This window comes from Carica papaya, chromosome 6 (genome assembly GCF_054855325.1).
Source record: "Carica papaya isolate Zhongbai chromosome 6, ASM5485532v1, whole genome shotgun sequence".
In the NCBI taxonomy this organism is placed as follows: Eukaryota; Viridiplantae; Streptophyta; class Magnoliopsida; order Brassicales; family Caricaceae; genus Carica; species Carica papaya.
This window is the reverse complement of record NC_142314.1, coordinates 14,817,432-14,830,502: the sequence shown is the minus strand read 5'-3', so window position 1 is coordinate 14,830,502 and position 13,071 is coordinate 14,817,432. Positions and strand designations below refer to the sequence as shown.

The following is a 13,071-nucleotide window of genomic DNA, read 5'->3' as shown; positions in this document are numbered from 1 at the left end:
AGAAGAGAAGCAAGAAACCCATTGAAGTGTGTGAAGAATTCAATGGTGATGCTCCCGCAACTCAAAAACTGGACTCTTGTGAATTGCTGACCTATTGATGAATGAAAAGGCGAGAAGTACAGCTAGGCCATGAGAAATATCTGAAAACCATAAAATCAAAGATGTGATAAATGGCAGCCTAAAGGGATAGAAAAAAGCAAAAGAATTAATGCAAGGACGAATTTACGTTACGGTATTTAGGGTTTTAAAATGTGAGATATCAAAAAGACAAGGGAGAAACTGTACGAATAAGAAAAACCCAGAAAGCTACAATGGATAAAGAGAGCATTCAAATCTCCACTTCTAATTGCAACAAAAACCCAGTTAACCCAATGCCCTACTTGATAACAAATTTCTAACAGCACAGGCCCACATAAATTTTCCCACTACACCCATGATAGTTTTAAAATTGAATTTTACAGCCCTTTTCTTCTGTCAGTTACGAAGAAAGTAGAATCACTAGAAATCAAAAAACTCTCTCATTGCCAATGGAAACTCTAAGCCAACAAACTAAAGATTGCTTAGCAATGCGCCTATGGCTACAGTGAGCATTAGCAGATAAAATCAAAACTTTCAAGGTTATCCAAAAGATACGAGGATGAATAGGAAAAGAAAATGGAAACCCTTTGTGCCAAAAATTTTTTAATGTTATCACCACAAGTATACCTAGAAAACTTGAGGACGAATTAGAAAGGGTATCCTACTGAGGCTATTTTGGAGCAACAGACAACAATATCTCTTCCCTTATAAGCTATTCAAGTCCCAATAAACTGATGAGGACGCTGATGTTATAGTCGGAAAATATTTGACATTCATAAGTTATCCTTAAATTCTAGTCGAGTTCAATGAAATTACATGTCCTTCTTTTTCCTAGAACAACCCGAACTCCAAGACCTCCATCTACTCTTTCTGCCATTACGAACAGCAAATCACAGCCCATTCTCCTACCAAACAGCACCTGGTAAGACCACCCACCAACTCATCATCCCATTTTGCATGTTCAAGAAACAAGAATACTAGAGCCTAGTTTTCCCCGAGCTCTGGATAACGCTCAGATTTTTTTCTTTCTGATAACCACAATCTACGTTAGTAATGGTTCTTTTTTTTTACGGGAAAATACTCATATTCATAACCAATCAATTTACAAGTGATCATGCTTCGAATAAACCAGATCAATTTCCAAAAAGGTTCTAGGCAGATTGAAAAGCTTACTTATGAAAAAAGGAAATTACCTAGTTATCTTCTTGACTCCGCGTCGCACATGAAGGCCCATTACAAGAGGATCATCAGCATCAAGATTAACATCCACAGGTATTGCTTCCTCTAAAATCTCCCCTTTGGTCATTGCTACTTCCTCCAAGTTGCCAAAGTTCTCTAAATGTGAAGCACCAACATTCAAAATAATCCTTATGTTGGGCCTACCCATCTTTGCCAACTCCAAAATATCTCCCTTTCTACTCATTCCGATCTCCAAGATTGCAACCCTTGTACTCCTAGGAAGCCCGATCAGTGACAAAGCAAACCCAATTCTAGTATTCCAATTTCCATGACTTTGATAAACCTCCCCTAAATCCTCAAGACTTGTTGCAATCATAGCTTTTGTAGTAGTTTTCCCCGTACTGCCAGTAACACCTATCAGTGTATTAGGAGACTTCTCCCTTGCATAATTTGCCATATTGATCAAAGAAACCAGAGTATCACCATTAATCTGAACAAAACCCTTGTCCCAATTCTTGCAAACTCGATTTGCAATCTCTCCGATACATTCTCTTGGGGACAATTCAAGGCTTACCAACTGGTGGGCGTCAAAATTTTCGCCCTTAATGGCGAAGAAGCATTGGTTTGATTCTAGAATTCTGGTGTCTTGTCCGTACAAACGGAACCAGGAGGTCCCCGTCTCAATATTCTGCCTTGGACAGCCTCTGCAATCTCTGTAGCAGTCCAGATGAAGGAATTTTTTATGAAGCATGATGGGTGATTGGGGAACCCAGATTTATGGGGTTTAAGGAGGCTTTTGGGGTGGAACAATGGCAAAAGCTTGGGATGAAAAGGGAGGGAGAACAGCTTGATTGATATGAGATGGGAAGAATTTGCAGGTTCGGCGAAAGAAAATGTGTGGAGTGTTGTAGCCATGGCTCATGGCTGAGTCTGTGTTACTGAAACCAGAGAATTCCGAACCTCAAGAAGAGACAGGAGAGACTGTAAGTCTTCACCAGGACATATTTCTCTAATCAGTTTCAGTAACAGGAGTAGGAGTGCGTGAAGGATTTGAAATGGAGACTGCAAGTCTTCTGTTTGAAAATAACAAAATTTTAAATACAAATCTTAGTAAAAAAAATAACAATATTTTTCACAAGTATATTTTATTATTTTATTAATAATAGTTTTAAATTTAAAAAATATATTAATTTAATATTTATCATAAATAACTCATATTTTTAAAAAAAAAATTTGTATTTGAAAAATTTTACAATAAATTTTAACATATTATTATTATATTATGAAAATAAATCTTACTATTTTTACTCCTGGGGCTTCCACACTTTAGTCTATTAAAAACTGAGACGGTACCCTTCAAATAATTAGTCTATTAAAAACTAGTTTACTTATTTGTCTAATAAATTAATTGATAAATCAAATTAGAAAATAAACTAAAGTTAATTTTAACTTGTTAAAAGTTTACATTTTTATACTAATTGACTTTTCATGTAAGGCAAATTTCAATATTTTTTATATTTATTATTAATTTTATAAAATAACTAATTAGATATAATAATATATATTATTATTAAATATTAAAATATTGTTCAAACTAAATTTTATTAAATATTACAACAACAATAATACTAAATCTGCATAAATGGATATTTTGTCTTTTATTTTTGACCTTTTAACTTTGGCTGTACTGACAAAGGAGAATAGTTGTTCTTAGTGTTTATTTTGTATGATGATTTGTTATATTCTCTGATTAATTTTACAATTTTTTTCCAACAACACTTAAACTACGGCATGCCCTGTAGACAGCTTATGGTTTCAATTCGGGGTGAGAGAAAAATCACCATGGAGGAACAGCATACTTCTAATTCCATATCCATTTCAGGTACAAAATAGGCAGAAGTAGAGGGTGGAACGGACATAACTCACGAGCATTCACACTTCATATCATAACTAAGCTGAGTGTTAGGGCCTATTCAAAATCCCACAGAATGAGAAATTGAAAAGCAAATAAGAGATTTACATGACTAACTCAACTGATCTGTTAAATTTGAAAAATGAAAGCCCCCAGCATAGTATATGCTCAGGATTGCTGCTCAAAATAGAATAACCAAAGGACAAGAAGATTCTTTACAACCTTTTTGCAATAAAAAGTTTAAAACACTATGTCTAACACTAACAGCCTTACTTATAGACTTTCTAGATTACTTAAAACAACACTAAAAATGACAAATGTTCTTGCTGCCACATTTTCCATAGTTGTCTATATATTCGCATATACTTCCTCTCTCTATAATATAGCTAATTCAGGATAAACAAATCACAGTTGAGCATTTCACACAACTTGCTGCTTTCAACTACACATCTTATTCCGGATAGAAATAGACAACCTCACATCAGCACAAGCCCAAAAGTCTTCAACTTTATACATCTTGTACCTAATTAAACTGCATAAATGACTCATGGGCAGTGTGCGGCGTTGAATATGTCATTGGACCCATGTTCATTGGCACACCTGGAACCACTGTTCCAGGAACTGGAACTCTAGGATATGTCATCGGACCCATGTCCATTGGCACACCTGGAACCACTGTTCCAGGAACTGGAGCTCTAGGATATGTCATCGGACCCATGTTCATTGGCACACCGGAAACCACGGCTCCAGGAACTGGAGCTCTAACACCATATGCCATATGCGGTGGGGCAGGAAGGTTCACTGGAGCGCCTACTGCTGAGACAAGCGGTCCACTTATTGGTTGGTCGATGGTCAGAGCACCATACATGCTAACAACTGGGGGTCCAGCTGGAGGTTGTGGAGGTTCCTTCGTTGATTTGCCAGAGCAGCCTCCTGCAACAGACACATTTGTTTGACCAGTAATTGGTCCTTGAGGTGCTGAAATATCTCCATTGCCAAAGCTGGTGATATCATGAATACTTGATCTTCTTCTGTCTTTGTTCGTTGAGTTCAACCGGAGGAAGTACTTCTGGGCATGGCTTGCAACCTGTGTAGGTGTCCTTGTCACCACAAAGTTCCCTGATATACTTCGCCAGTCTCCTTTCCCACATTTATCCAAACCAAGCAGAAACAGCCTGTTTGTCAAATAAAAAAATAAATAAATAAACTCAACAAAATGCAATCCAAAACATCAAACACCTTTCGCCTGTAACAAATTATTGCATTTGACAAAAATAAAGAAACAAATAAGAAAGTACATATACGAGAGTTTCAATCTTTTATTTGACAAACCCATCTGCAAAGAATCACTATCACAGCTTAAAACATAACACATATAAGCCCATTTGTGAACTAAAAGATATTTATATAATTGAAACGTATTATTTAATTATTTAGCTTATTTATCAACTAGTACCTATAGGCTTATTTTACGAATTTTATTAATGATCTTGTAAGCATTCTTCTTTTCTCACAACAATGTAAAATTTTGCAAGCTTCAATTGTCAAGAAAACAAGTTCAAATTTTTCATGTCCTTTCTACTTCAATATTTTAATACTCCATTTCAAGTTTTCACTAAGTAGGGTATAATATAGATCCTAAAGTTGATACATGTCAATACTAAAAGATATTTATATAATTGTAATGTTTATGTATTATTCCATTATTTAGCTTATTTATGAACTAATACCTATATGCTTATTCTTAGTTTGCATTTATTATTTTATATTTAAAAAGGCTTCTATTAGTTATTCTTTGATATAGGTCATTCAATGAATTAGCTTTTTTAGAATTTCTAATTAGACTTAAGAATTTCTATGTTGATAATTTTTAGTGTCTCTTTATAAGGTGTCCTAGCTCAATTACTTGGTAGACTATTCATATCATGATAATATAAATATTGACTTGTTAATTTCATTATTAAGATCAAATACCTCTAATTTTTGTCTTTAATAAATTTTTCAAAAGTACTGTGCTCCAACTCAATGTCCTACATTGCCGTGAGAGCTTAGACATGAGAAAAAATAAGGAGAACACCCCCTTCCCCCCACACACTCACACAAACCCCCATTTTAAGTGCCAATCATGATGTCCAAGCCTTCAAAACTTTCTACTAGGCAAGGAGGCATCATAGTAAACAATTTTTTAAGGAAATTGAATGAAAATCCAAAACCTTTTATGTGGCACTACTTCTCTTTAAAACAAAAACTCAAATATGATGACCAAAACTACAACAATGTAAAGAATAACATAGGCAAATCACTAACTAAAATGATGTTCATGACCAGCTAAGAAGCAAGTGAAGTTTAAAGCCAATATCCATTCCTAGCATAATGCTTCCAAATACACATTAGAAAAAGAAAATAAGAAATCGTACATTGTCATGACTCCAACAGCTTAACAAATAAGGTGGCCACATTAAAATTGCAGCAAATGAAAATCCAAATCCAGTATTCTACAGCTGAAAATCTCCCTGTTTCACAAGATCAGATATTCATGTCTTGCAATAAAGAAACTCTATTTTTCTTTCCTATATAGAAAAGAAGTAGCATGGACTCATTTTATAGTACATCTTAAATCCACCAAAGAGGTGAATATGTAATTGCAGCCATATCAGAAAGAATGACTTGATTCAGAAGGCATAAAATGAGATGACAACAAAACAACCATCAATAAAGTTTGATGAAAATATAGGGTGAATGGAAATCTGGTGGTACCCAAGATTGGACCAACCCAAGGATTCCATCCTAATAGGAACTGATATGATCTGAAATTAAAGTATACATTTCCCATTGAATTCTACAAAAAAAAATAATAATACTAATTTGTTCCAAACATACCCTAGAACAGCAGTGATCAAGTTGACAACTAGGAAATTTCTCAACCAGGAAAACCTAGCTTCAGGTTTCAACACTAACATTTAAGCCATCACACCAATATAGGGTGCCTAAGATGGTGAAAAACTACATAGCAAGCACAAAGGCACACCACTTAATTGCATATATTCAGAGCTATGTTCCAATTATTTTCCTAATGGAGTAGTTGAACAATATCAAGCAAGTGGAACCCAATGGCATGATTAATAAGCAACAATTTTCTCCAACCAGCTTGTTGTAATCTGCTACTGCCATAATCCTGTTTAAGTAGACCCCTTTGCACATCTAGAAGTTCGTCAGGTGCTTAACAAGATAGATTATACCTCCCCTGATTTCTCTACCAAAAAGAAATTGTAATATGGATTTATCTCAGTTTGTTATATCCAAAATATCTTTAAAGCAGTCAATCTGAAAATCATTACAAATAAATAAGTTCATTTTAAAGAACACATGTTAAAAATAGGTATTTTAGAAAATTAACTTTATATAAAAAAAAATACAAGGCCTCAAATCACTATCTTAGTAAAGTAGTAAAGCTTCAATATTTTTTATATAAATCGCTTATAAAAAGGGTATCATGTAAAGTAACATTTTCTGTCTAATGGAATGTATTTTGTGCAACAATTTCCATACAAATACCAAACGTGATCTTCTCCCAGTTTATCTCTTATCAAGTCGATATAATGAAAAAAAATTTAGTTAACCAAAATGATATAGTATAATTTAAGAAAAAAGAAACATTAAAGAAAGCAATTGAATAGTTGCATCAAAAGGACCAAAACAATTGAGGTATGTTTCATTCTTACACTAAATTAAAGAGAGAGGGAAAAAAAAGAACCAGTAAAGTCACAACCCATATTTGTTTCCCCCAATAATAAAAACTTATAGGATTCAAAATATTTTATATAAGAAAGTGTTAATTTTAGGATAAAAAATAATTTTATTTCTCGCCATTTAAGTTGTTACACTTAAAATATTTATAGTATTCATATCCTATTAATAGAGATATTCTTATTCTAGTAAATTTTTGATTATATGAGATTATTATTCTCATAAAATCCTAATTATATAAAACTAATTAATTAAATAATTAACTAATCAAAGAATTAAATAATAAAATCTGATATTCAACATAAAGTCATAACTGTCAATAAAGGAGATGGAGACAAAACTTTCAAAGAAGCTATATATATATATATATATATGTGGAGCTACATCCAAGGAGAAAATAATTAAATTAAACGTCAAGAAAATGCCGCAGCATCAAATAAAATAATGTTTTATTCCTTCCTAATGATTGCAATCATTGTCCCTTCATATAAAGACAGGAAAAAAGATTATCTTTAATCTCATACCTGTAATAATTGAATCTACATGAGGAGCTCCATTACTTTTATTTTAATTCCATATTCATTCTCTTCTTGGATGACAGGATTAGTGTTTTAATAAAACAAATAGTACCTCCTATTCATGACTTGAATGTGAGAATGCAGATACTGAATTAGCATAGTAAAGCAAAAATTCTATGAAAAAAATAAGCCCATAAATGACTTCTTAGCCTTGTCTTGAGGGGCATTGGACCCATGTAACTTCCTTCACTAAGAATCTATGGTGGGGAGACGCACCACTAGAGTAAAAGGCTCTTGGTATGCCCATTTACGACTTATCCAGGTTAATCTTAAAACTACGACCTCCAATACCAATTGGCTTGAGGGTGGTGCAAAGAACTAAAAAAATGGCATTCTTTGGAAAAGACTGATGGAAGCGAAATTTAGTACCATGAATGGAGGCTAGTACTCGAGAGAGGTGTCAAGACCGCATAAGAAATGGGTGTGGAAATGGATAAGCATGGGAAAGCATAATTTTCAAGGATCCATCAGGTGGAATGTTGGCAATGGGATGAGAACAAGCTTTTGGAATGACTATTGGCTTCGGGTGGGAGAGCTCAGACATAGGTTTTCCCAGATTTTTCGGATTACATGACAGAAGTATATTGTTGTCCATGAGTCATTCAGAGGTTGGGAGGTAAGGGAATAATACATGGAGGCAATAAAAAATGTCAACGACTGGGAAGTTGATGAATATGAAACTCTTCTGAGAGCACTTGCCTATGTATCCTTGAATGGGAGTGATAATCAACCGGTTTGGAGTCTCAACTCTACAAGGATTTTCATGATTAGGTTTTTCAATAACTTTCTGACAAAGAATGACCCCATTAAGATCAAGTTTTCTCATCGGCAAATCTAAAAGGTAAATGCCCCTTTGAGAGTGGCCTTCTTTGTTTAGGAGGCTGGATGAGATTTCACCATTGATAAGCTGATGATAAGATGCAAAACTATGGTGAATGGTTCTTTTCTATGTAGGAGGCAAAGGAGACTTGTAATTATATTTTGTAGGGATGTCCAATCGCGTACAATTTTTGGGGTATGGCTTGTGGGTCCCTGGAGATTAGTTATGTTATGACTGGTATGTTTAGGAATGAGACCTAGGCTTAGAATGGCATTTGTGGGGAGAAAAACATGTGGCACTCATCTCCTTTTGCAATTTTTTGGGTAATGTAGGAAGAAAGAAACAAAAGGGCTTTTCAAAGGGCATAGGAAGATATAGATAGAATTAGAAATAGGTGATTCTGGACCCTGGATGTTTTAGTTTTTTTTTTAAATAACCTGGATGTTTTAGTTATTGGTCATCATCTATATTCTTTAAAGGATTTCAGAGACCTTACTGACAATTTGATTGAAATATAAATATTTTTGTATATAAGTTAGTACCCCGTTTGTACTTGTATTTAGCGACATATACCATATTTTTATTTCAAAAAAGAATTCCTTCTGAACTGGTGGCACCTCAGGTGCCCTTTCATGATTTTCTTTTTCATCCCACAAAAGAGAGAACAAGTCATTCTCATCAAAATCCCTTCTGTTTTTTAAACTAACAAAAAGATGGAAAGAGGAACAAAGGGTACAGCCTTCTTGACCTCCCTAGGAGCATGAATACATAAGCAAGCGCACACCATACACCGCCAAAAACCCAGGAACTACTCAAGATAAACCAACACAGGTAATTCCCCAAGAAAACCAGAAAAAGAAAAAGGATGCGGAAGGGGAGTACAATCTGTAGTGTCCAAAAGATAAAATGCTGAGGGATCCATAAAATTTCCAATAAGGATAACATGCTTGATATTCCCCTTTTTTAATGTATGAGGAAATGCAAAGCACATCACTAAGACCTGTTTTCTTGTACAAGATTCTCAAACAAAGACTTCAGAGTTATCAAACCAAAAATGTGCACAGCCACACTCAAGTAGCCACAGAAAAGACTTCTTTCCACAAATGTAACATAAGATCACCTTTCTACTCACATTTCAGTTTCATTTAACAACAAAATGATCGATTTGGGAGTTTTCTTTTGTACCCATTTTCCTTTGAATTTTTAGCTTCAGCAAATAAACACAAACTAAAGCATAAATGACAACCTGCCTTAGCCTCCATTCCATTTTGAATGGCAAAAGCAAATAGCACAAAGGCCACCTGCAGATTCGTGAACCAGTTACTTGCAGAAACTGGTTCTCTACACAAGTAATGCAGATGTTGGAAGAAATGCACAGCACAACATTAGGCAATGCTTGTCAGAAGATAATCAACAAAATTCCCCAACAACATTAAGAAGTTATTCCCAAAAAATGTCAATTTAACCTGCCAGACAACTAATTCGAAATAACACAAATATGTATGATGTAAAGCATTTTATAAAATTATAGTAAACATCTTCACCATTACCAAGAAACTTTTGCAAGTATCTAAATAATCTACTATATAAGAAACATGCATAAATTAATAAATAACAAATTCACCTGTGTTCGTCTTCTGTCCAGGCAATCCCCTTGCGGTGTTCCTGATCTGATCTCGATTTACTTCCAGTTCCTTCATCTCCAGCCTGGCTCGTTGAACCTTCAGAAGAATTATAGGCAGGAAGAGGTACACAACCTGATTCAATCCGGTTAACATCATCCACCAGAAGGTCATAATGATGTTGAATCTCCTCTAGAGTTTTCCCAGGAACATCACCAGCAATTCTCTCCCACCGATCTGTGGAATACTCAGGATAAGTTGCAAGAGCATTCTCAAATGCTTTATCTTGCTCCCTACTCCAAGAGGAGCTACCCCCAGCTTCATCCCCAGTCATCTATACTGGTCTCAACCCACTACCCAAGATATCACCACAAAAGAAGAGAAGAGTGAACCCACCAAGCTGCTCTAAATCAGGGTTACCAAGAATCTTTACAACCCTAGATTTTTTACCTAATAATCCCAGGAAATTCGATCTCAATTATCCCGATAGTGGATAGCCGCAACAGATCAATTGTAGAGAAGAAAGCAGATATAACAGCAAAAGACGAGAAGCAAGAAACCCACTGAAGTGTGTGAAGAATTCAATAGTGATTTGCTCCGCAACTCAAAAGCTGGACTGTGTGAAGAATTCAATGGTGATTTGCTCTGCAGCTCAAAAACTGGACTCTTGTGAATTGCCGACCTGTTGATGAATGAAAAGGCGAGAAGTACAGCTAGGCCATGAGAAACATCTGAAACCATAAAATCAAAGATGTAATAAATGGCAGCCTAAAAGGCTAGAAAAAGAAAAAAAATTAATGCAAGGACGAGTGTAAGTTACGGCATTTACGGTTTTAAAACGTTGAGATACAAAAAAGACAAGGGAGAAACTGCACAAACAAGAAAAACCCAAAAGGCTACAATGGATAGAGAGAGCATTCAAATCTCCATTTCTAATTCCAACAAAAACCCAGTTAACCCAATGCCCTACCAGATATTAAATGTTCTAACAGCACAGGCCCACATAAATTTTCCCACTATACCCATGATAGTTTCAAAATTGAATTTTACAGTCCCATTTTCTTCTGTCAGTTACGAAGAAAGTAGAATCACTAGAAATCAAAAAACTCTCTCAATTGCCAATGGAAACTCTAAGCCAAGAAAATAAAGATTGCATAGCAATGAACTGATGGCCATAGTGAGCGTTAGCAGATGAAATCAAAACTTTCAAGGCTATCCAAAAGACACGAGTATGAACAGAAAAAGAAAATGGAAACCCTTTTTGCCAAAAATTCTTTATATCTTCACAAACTTGCCCATTAATGGTATCCCCGCAATTATACCTAGAAAACTTGACGACAAATTAGAAAGTGTATCCTACTGTGGCTATTTTGGAGCAACAGACAACAATGTCTCTACCCTTATAATCTATTCAAGTCCCAATAAACTGATGAGGAGACTGACGTTATGGTGGGCAAACATTTGACATTCATATATTATCCTTAAATTCTAGTAATGTTCAAAGAATTTACATGGCATTCTTTTTTTCTAGAACAACCCGAACTCCAAGACCTCCATCTTATCTTTCTGCCATAACCAACCGCAAATCACAACCCATGCTCCGACCAAACAGCACCTGGTGAGACCATCCACAAACTCATCATCTCATTTCCTATGTCCAAGAAACAAGAATATCAGAGCCTAGTTTTCCCTAAACTCTGGATAACACTCTGAGTGTTTTCTTCCTTAAAACCACAACCTAGTTTAGCAAGGGTTCTTTTTTTTCAGAGGAAAATACTCATATGCATAACCAATCAATTTTACAAGTGATCTTGCTTTGAATAACCCAAACCAATTTCCAAAAAGTTCCAGGTAGATTGAAAAGCTTACTTAAGAAAAAGAAAATAATCTAGTTACCTTCTTGACTCGAGGGGGAACATGAAGACCCGTTACAAGAGGATTATCAGCATTCAAGACTACAACATCCCCGGGCATTGCTTCCTCTAGAATTTCCCGTTTGGCCATTGCTACTTCCTCCAAGCTGCCAAAGTTCTCTAAATGTGACGCACCAACGTTCAAAATACCCCTTATATTGGGCCTACCCATCTTTGCCAACTCCAGAATCTGTCCCTTTCCACTCATTCCCATCTCCAAGACTGCAACCCTTATACTCCTAGGAAGCCCGATCAATGACAAAGCCGCCCCAATTCTATTATTCCAATTTCCATGACTTTGATAAACCTCGTCTAAACCCTCAAGACATAATGCAATCATAGCTTTTGTAGTAGTTATCCCCGTATTGCCAGTAACCCCTATTAGTGTACCAAGAAACTTCTCCCTCGCATAATTTGTCATATTGATCAAAGAAACCAGAGTCTCACCACTAATCTGAACAAACCCTTGTCCCAATTTTCGCAAACTCGAGTTCAAATCACTCCGACACATCCTCTTTTGGACAATTCAGGGGTTACGAACTGATGGGCATAGAACTTTTCGTCCTTAATCGTGAAGAACCATTGGGTTGATTCTAGATTTCTGGTGTCTCTACAAACGGAACCAGGAGGTCCCCATCTCAATATTCTGCCTTGGACAGCCTCTGCAATCTCTGTAGCAGTCCAGATGAAGAATTGTTGATGGAGCATGATGGGTAATTGGGGAAACCAGATTTATGGGGTTTAAGGAGGCTTTTGGGGGTGAGCTATGGCAAAAGCTTGGGATGAAAATGGAAGGAGGGCAGCTTGATTGAGATGAGATGGGAAGAATTTGTGGCTTTGGTGAAAGAAAATGAGTGAAGTTTTGTAGCCATGGCTCATGGCTGAGTCTGTGTGACAGAAACCAGAGAGTTCCGGACCTCAAGAAGCAGTAGACTTCAAGTCATCACCTGGACATTTGTGTCTGAAGTTGCAGTAACATGAGTTGTGTTAAGTATTTATTGTCTGGACGGTCTGGTAGTCAATTGAAGTATATTATTTTATAAACGTGATAAAATTTTATTTATTTTAATTTTTAATTTAATAAAATAATAATAAATAGAATCTGACTTATATATTTTAAATAAATTTTTAAAATTATCGAATCAGTATTATATAATAAAAAAATAATTATATTTTTCGTTATATTTTTATTTTTTGTTATATCATTATAAATAAATAATAT

At 35.3% G+C, this 13,071-nt stretch overlaps 2 protein-coding genes across 3 annotated transcripts; both read right to left on the bottom strand.

Moving 5' to 3' along the window:
• Nucleotide 1: 1 nt before the first annotated feature.
• Nucleotides 2-2,008, bottom strand: LOC148253328 (uncharacterized). Its single transcript, XM_088222025.1, has 2 exons — nt 1,272-2,008; nt 2-140 (listed from the first exon to the last, which is right to left on the bottom strand). Exons 1-2 carry the CDS (start codon nt 2,006-2,008, stop codon nt 92-94), a joined length of 786 nt encoding a protein of 261 aa, XP_088078151.1. The 3' UTR covers nt 2-91.
• A 1,295-nt stretch (nt 2,009-3,303) lies between these two features.
• LOC110808612 (transcription factor SRM1-like) lies at nt 3,304-12,847 on the bottom strand. 2 transcript variants are annotated; one of them, XM_088222692.1, is made up of 3 exons: nt 11,833-12,847; nt 9,939-10,667; nt 3,304-4,344 (listed from the first exon to the last, which is right to left on the bottom strand). In XM_088222692.1, exons 2-3 carry the CDS (start codon nt 10,268-10,270, stop codon nt 3,693-3,695), a joined length of 984 nt encoding a protein of 327 aa, XP_088078818.1. In that variant the 5' UTR covers nt 10,271-10,667; nt 11,833-12,847; the 3' UTR covers nt 3,304-3,692. The 2 variants fall into 2 exon arrangements, with proteins under 2 accessions (XP_088078818.1, XP_021889847.2); XM_022034155.2 differs by having other exon boundaries at nt 9,939-10,618.
• Nucleotides 12,848-13,071: the final 224 nt, after the last annotated feature.

What these genes read in the sequence shown, in the direction of transcription:
- LOC148253328 (XM_088222025.1), bottom strand. Translation starts at nt 2,008, where the DNA reads ATGCTTCATAAAAAATTCCTTCATCTGGACTGCTACAGAGATTGCAGA. An exon ending in GGAGTCAAGAAGATAACTAG is followed by an intron (nt 141 to 1,271) that starts GTAATTTCCTTT and finishes TATGGTTTTCAG; the next exon opens with ATATTTCTCATGGCCTAGCT.
- LOC110808612 (XM_088222692.1), bottom strand. Translation starts at nt 10,270, where the DNA reads ATGACTGGGGATGAAGCTGGGGGTAGCTCCTCTTGGAGTAGGGAGCAA. An exon ending in TGGACAGAAGACGAACACAG is followed by an intron (nt 4,345 to 9,938) that starts GTGAATTTGTTA and finishes TTTGACAAACAG; the next exon opens with GCTGTTTCTGCTTGGTTTGG.